General features: G+C 61.8%; 1 protein-coding gene across 1 annotated transcript in view; it reads left to right on the top strand.

Annotated features, from left to right (window-relative positions):
• LOC112402608 (kinesin-like protein KIF21B) overlaps nt 1-6,547 on the top strand; it is a 37,779-nt gene that overhangs the window by 4,241 nt on the left and 26,991 nt on the right. Inside the window, exons 2-4 of the mRNA XM_024749624.1 lie at nt 3,629-3,851; nt 4,118-4,300; nt 6,523-6,547. The exon at nt 6,523-6,547 is cut by the window's right edge and continues 233 nt beyond it. Coding sequence (XP_024605392.1) covers nt 3,629-3,851; nt 4,118-4,300; nt 6,523-6,547 — 431 coding nt within the window. The remainder of the gene's footprint in view (nt 1-3,628; nt 3,852-4,117; nt 4,301-6,522) is intronic.

Here is a 6,547-nt window from a genome sequence, read left to right as displayed (position 1 = left end):
GGGAGATTCCGGGCCTTTCTTAGTGGGGCCGTCCGCCCGCCCTCCCCCTGCAGGACCTGGAGAAGGGATGGGGGAGGTTTGGGGGGGATGGGGCTTGGCGTGAGGTGCCCATGGGTGACATTCAGGGGGGTCTCTGGACAGAAATGATACTGGACGTTGGGTCCACAAAACTTTGACAAAAACAGGCAGCACCGTTTGCCAACTTGAGTTTCCAAACATTGCATTAAATCATGATTTATATTGATTACTGAGTTTTTTTCATGTTCCCTTAAATTTTGCACTTGAGGCGAATACCTCACTCACCTCACCCCGGCCCTGCATCTGGTCCACAGCACCCAGCGTCCATGGTTTACTGGCAAGACCCTGGAACCTGGTTCCCACCCCTGACCTCCCGCCCGCGCCCCAAGGGAGGAACAGGGCTGGGAGTGGTGCCATCCTGCCATCCTGCCACCCTGCATAGCCGGAAGCAGCCTCCTTCCCCTCATCTGGGGCGGTGATGCTGGCGGAGGGCCACTAGCTCTCAGGGCAGCCCACAGTAGTGACCTCACCCCAGGCGGGGCCGGGACAGGAGCTGCCGGAGGGGAGGGCGATGGAGTTCTTAGAAAGTTAAAGCTGGGAAGAGGTCGTCCAGATGACACAGGAGGAAGCGGGGGCTCCTGGACCACAGGAGGATGGGGCAGGGGCTTGTCCAGGGACCGTCTTTATCTCCTGCCTGCAGGGCCTGGGTTCAGATTCTCCACTGGGCAGGGTGTGCTGGGCAGGCGCCCCAGGATGCCTGCCCCCTCTGGACTGTGCCTTGAAGGCTGGGCGCCGGAGCCCAGCCTGGCGCATGTGTGAGGCTGTGGTAGGACTCCCCCCGGCTGCCTCCTGCCCCTAATGGTGATGCGTGGAGGGAGTTTATATATCCACCTAGACATTGAGTTTCCCGGGCAGGAGGCAGCTGGACAAGTGGAGAAGCCGCAGGCTTCAGACTCCCAGCTTCCCTGTATTTACTGTGTGTGACTCAACTGCTTCAAGCCTCGACGTTCCTCTCTGGACAATGGGCGTTGAAATCCCTAGCTCATCACCTCCCTTAAGTGAGGTGGTCCGTGGCCGGTGCCTGGCCCAGCACCTGCACGTGGAAGGCATCCATACAATCTTCATTCTCTCTGCCGCCATCTCCAGTTACTCATTCAAGGCCCATTCCTGGGACTAACACACTCCCCTCCTCATCCAGGTCAGTGGCTTTGGTAACTAGTGACTCATCCTGGGCCCGTGTCCTCTGTCCCCCAGCTGGTACCCCATTCTCTGCATAGCAGTACTCACCCGTCATACCTGCCAAGCACGCTGGTGCGGAGAATGGGGCTGGCTCTCTGACTCCAGAGCACCCCACACCAGGATGTGCCAGGCTCTGGAGGGTCCCAGGGTGAATGCTGGCTGACCCTGCGACACCTGGGGTCCCTCCTCTACGCCCTGTCCCTTAGGCTGCTCTTCTGGCCGCCCTCTTGGTCTGGGGACTGGTGGGTGGGGCAGAAGCTGGCCCCTTGTCAATGGGCTCTGCCCGGCAGGGCTGCTGCTCCCCTCCCCTGCTCCCACTGGCTCCCGGGACCCTGATTCGATTTCCTCCAGTCACCAGCATTGCCATCTGCCTGTGGTAATTAAATGGTGCTTGAACTGGATCCAGAAATCCCATTGCGAGCAGCCCACGTGGCAGGGAGGGCATCTGTGGGAGCTGGAGGGGCCTCAGAGGCTGCCCCTGCCAGGCCCCTGGTCCCCCTGGGAGCCCTGGACACCCTGGGCCCCCCGGGTCCGAGCTCCTGATTTCCCACCTGAGGCCTGGTCCCCTCTGAGGTCACTGCCTGGCACGCTGGGCCCTGCCCCTTAGCCACATGAAGCACGGGAGCATGGAAGCAGCAGAGCACGCACCGCCCGGGCTCAGACCCTGCTGGCCCTGCTGCCTGCGACTGGCCGGGCACCATCTATTTCCTCGTCCACGGTGGGGACCACCACCACCGGCGGTCCAGGTGCGAGCGCTGCAGCCTGGGCGTATTACTGGCAGGTCAGGTTTCTGGTCTGCAGGTGCAGAAAGGATGGGTGGAATCCACAGCTCCCTTCCCAGCCAGAAACCAGTCTGGGGGAGACTGAGAAGCTAGATTCTCACTTCAGCCTGGCCCGGAACAGCTGGATGAGGGGAGGGGGTGGTAGACTCCTTGGACGTCCAGACCTGGCAGCCTCCATGGTGTGAGGACCTGTCCACACCTCAGGGGAAAGGCTGCTGAAGGAAGGCCACCAACCATGGGTGTGAATTGGACCTGGGGTTCTAACCACCTGCTCCCCCGGCCTCTTTAACCCCCTCGCAGCAAAGTGCAGGTAGCAGGCCCAGGTGAGCACCTCACCTGGCCTGCAGCTCTAGGGGCCTCGGGGGCTGGACAGCCGCGGACAGGGACAGGATGGCGGCTTGGAGGGCCCGCCTCTGCAGCAAGGCGCCCCGAGGTCCTGGACGCCTGCCGGCCTGGCCCTCGCACTCTTTTCTTCTCTTGGTAAATGTTGGCTTAGGGAGAGGGATGCTGACAAGTAGCTCATTGTGAGAGGCCGGCAGAGGGGCTGGCTTTGTGAGCCCATGAGCGCGGAGCCTACCCCCCGCCTTACTTTAGGCGTCAGGAGGCGCTCCCCGCCAATCCCGACACACGCATGCTCACTGACTCACACTTGGTTGCCATGGGGACCTCCTCCGGCAGTGGCTGCTTGGAAGAGGGGAAGGGGCGGCGCATGGAGACGGCCCTGTCCAAGGCTGCACGCCCCCCGCCCCAGCCCTGATGCCGCTTGCCTTCCTCTTTAGCGGGGAGCCCCCAGGGTCTGGGATGCGGCCCCTTCTGTGGCTGGGGCCCCTGCTGGAGATCCCTGCCTTTCTGCAACTTTTGCCTGGACCTGCTCCACAGGGCTGTGCCTGGTCTGGCGCCCTTGGCTCCCTGAGAGGAAAGAGCTTGTGCCTGCGACTGTTCCTCTGGCATCTGGTAGAGGGGGGCGGGTCCTGAGCTGCGGGATCCCTGCAGCCCCCGCAGGCCTGGGCAGAGACGCAGGTCTCCTGCGGAACGCAGCCCCGGGGGGAGCAGCCAGGCCTCGCCCTTCCTTCCCCTGCCTGGACTTGGGCTTTGCCTCCCTAGAAGGGGGCCAGCTGCCTACTCTCCCCCGCTCCGTGGGACAGACTCAGGCGCTCCAATCGGGAGCGTGTGCTTTAATGTCAGTCAGACCTGTCACGGTCCGTTACACAACCTTGGGCAAGTCATTTAAACTCTCCCAGCCTCTGTTTTCTCCTCTGTAAAATCAGACAAATCATACATCCCTCGCCGGTTTATGGTAACGAATACAAGAATTCATTTAGGTAAAATACCTTTAACGTAGATTGGATACACGGAGTGCTCATAAAATGTTAGGAGCTGCTGCTTCGGGGGGTGTTGACGTTACTATTGCCGTTATTGTTAGCGTAGTATTACAAAGCTGCCCGCATCCTAGGTTTCCTTCCTTCTCCTCCCGCTTGTGGGGCAGGAGGGGCCTTGGGGGGTGGAGGCTTGGTGGCAGGACGGGGAGGACGGTGGCTGCAGTCCCCCCGCAGCTGGGTCTGACCCAGGACTCTCCCCACCCCGGGCAGGATCCGGCCCCAGCTGTCAAAAGAGAAGATTGAGGGTTGCCACATCTGCACGTCGGTCACCCCGGGGGAGCCGCAGGTCCTCCTGGGGAAGGACAAGGCCTTCACCTATGACTTCGTGTTCGACCTGGACACCTGGCAGGAGCAGATTTACTCTACCTGCGTGAGCAGGCTCGTGGAGGGCTGCTTCGAGGGCTACAATGCCACGGTGCTGGCCTACGGGCAGGTAAGCTGCCTCCTCCCACCCACAGCCACTGCTGCCCCGGGCTCCCCGTCTGATGGGAGACAGAGCCGCCCTCAGAGCAGCTGAGACGCAGCTGCGGTTTTGTCTGTGGTCCGAGGGTGCTGCTGCGTTGCTGGCTGCGGCTTTGGGACCAGGCCGGGCAGGGACCCGGGCTGGGAGGTAAATGAGGGGGACGCAGCCGGGGTCCGGGGCTCGCTGGCGCCCCCAGGGTGCTGGGTGCCACCCTCCTTCCATCTTTGCCCACGCAGACGGGGGCCGGGAAGACGTACACTATGGGCACCGGTTTCGACGTGGCGATGGCGGAGGAGGAGCAGGGCATCATCCCGAGGGCCATCGCGCACCTCTTCGGGGGCATCGCTGAGCGCAAGCGGCGGGCACAGGAGCAGGGGGTGGCTGGGCCCGAGTTCAAAGTCAGCGCCCAGTTCCTGGAGGTACCGTGGCCTCGTGGGTGGGCTGGAGGGAGACGGGGGCAGCAAGACCTGGAAGCTGGGCTCCCCGCCAGAGCCGCAGGAAGAGCCTGGGGAGCCAGGGAGGCATCTGCATGTGATCGAGGTTCCCGCTGCTGGAAGTATCCCCGCCAGAGCCGGGGGGCCACCTGGTGGGACACTGAAGGGGCTTCCTGCCTCAGACGGAGCTTGAGTCAGTGAGAACCTGTAGGATCTCTTCAAACCCTGACTGATTACAGCTCCGACACGTACCAGATGTGTGCCCTTGGGCAAGTCGTTTCACCACTCTGCAAAATGGGGGTGATGACACCTACTTCCTAGGGGTTCAGGGGATGATGGGGAAGCACCTGCCCAGCACACAGTGAGACTCTAGTTCTCGCCCCTTCTGGCCTCTGCTGGGCCCTCCCCAGCCTCAGAGCGGCCTGCCCTGTCCCTTTCTGGTTGAGGTCCTTCCTGACCCTCTGAGCCTTTTCTAACCCCAGAGCAGGAAGGTGGTCCTCCTGAGGGGCCTTTCTGGCATCTGGCCCTGCCTCTCCCTGGGAGGGTGTCCGGGTGCCGAGCCCAGGGACCGTGGCAGCTAGGGGCTTTGGGGATGGGGAGGGGACCTCTGGCCTGCCAAGGGGCCTCTCAGAAGCGTCTCCAGGAAGGCCGGTGGGCCTGGGTACTTCTCGTGAGGCCCGGTGTCACCAGGCTCCTGCTCTAGCACCCCTGGACCGGGCAGCTCCAGTTCCCAGTGTCCAAACTCCAGCTCGCGGACCCCCGGCCCTGGGACGTTTGCTGGGTGTGGAGCCACCCTGGGCTCAGACCGCACCCAGGTTGTCCTCGGGGGGAGAGATGTGGCCCCAGCCCTCCCCAGGTCTCGTGTTCCCCCCACCTCCACGCCCCCCGACCCCGGCCCCAGCGTGGCTCCTTCCTGGGCCTGCAGCGTGGCTACTTTCCCCTAGGGGACCTGTACTGTAGACTTGAGAGTTTCTCTTTATTCTTCTGGACTTTTGCTTCTGATAAAGAGTCTGCCTCTGTGTGTGTGTGTGTGTGTGTGTGTGTGTGTGTGTGTGTGTGTGTGTGTGTGTGTGTGTGTGTGTAGGCATGCGCGTGTGTCTGTGTGTGTATATACGTATGTGTAGATGTGTGTAGGTGCATGTTTGTGTTTGTGTGAGGCATGTGTATATGTGTGTGTCTGTGTATGTGTGTAGGTATATGTGTGCATATGTGTGTGTGCGTCTGTGTGTGTCTGTATGCGTGTTTGTGTGTATGCGTGTCCTATGCTGTGTATTTCTATAAGCTTCCTCATCTCTTTGTTTTTTCCTTTCTCCATCCTTTTGCCATAGAGGGCCCCAAAGAGCAGTTCAGTACCTAGAAAACCCATGCCAAAGGGTGACCCACAAGGGGTTAAATGATGCCATGCGTCTGTCCCAGCAGACAGACAGACACCAAGGCCCCCACGTCTGCACCGGTCCCTGCCGTTTCCTCTTCCCCTTCCTGTGGGGTATTTCTGTCCCTTTAAGGCCATCAAAGCCTCGGATGTCCGAGGGCTGTGGCCTGCCCCTCCCCCCACGGGATTCTGTTGGCCGCTGACCGGCTGCCCCATCCCCTCTGCATGGTGGAAACACCAGCAGGTGAAAGTTTCCCTGCCAGCGACTCCAAACACAAGCGTGTGCAAGCCTGAGACCCTCTGAAACGGGGTGCTGCTTCTGGCCAGGCCGCCTCCCGTGGTGGCGTCCCCAGACTGCTCTCCATCCCACATTCCTCAGCCCCCAGGGACCATAGGGATAGGACAGGGCGCTGCTCAGCTCTCCACTGAGTTCCACCCCCCTCCCTCCTGGAGCCACACCCCCACCCCCTCTCCCGCCCTGTAACATCCCAGGCTCTGCCCCAACCACAGTCACATGCTGTTTGTCCACGTGAGGACTCGAGTCCCCTTGTCCCCACCAGGTCCTTAGCCCCCCACCAGGGCTGAGCGCTGGGTGCCACTTCCTTGGGGAGCGGAAGGGCTCTCAGGATAGCTCTCCCTGGGGCCCAGCTGCCCTACACTGTCCAGGGGAAAGATCCCGGAGCCAGAGCCCAGAGAGCCCACCGGGGGTGGCCAGGTTGCCTCCCAGAGCCTGGTTTCCACACCTGCAAAGCAGAGCTGGCCTGTGACACGAGAGAAAGCCCCCCGGGCCCCTCCGCACCCACCTGCACCCAGCGGCTGTCTTCCGTCCTCACAGCTCTACAACGAGGAGATCCTCGACC

The sequence above is a fragment of the Neophocaena asiaeorientalis genome, unplaced genomic scaffold (assembly GCF_003031525.2).
Source record: "Neophocaena asiaeorientalis asiaeorientalis breed wild unplaced genomic scaffold, Neophocaena_asiaeorientalis_V1.1 scaffold44, whole genome shotgun sequence".
Lineage (NCBI taxonomy): Eukaryota > Metazoa > Chordata > Mammalia > Artiodactyla > Phocoenidae > Neophocaena > Neophocaena asiaeorientalis.
Note: the sequence above shows the minus strand (reverse complement) of the source record. Positions and strands in the feature narration are given on the sequence as shown.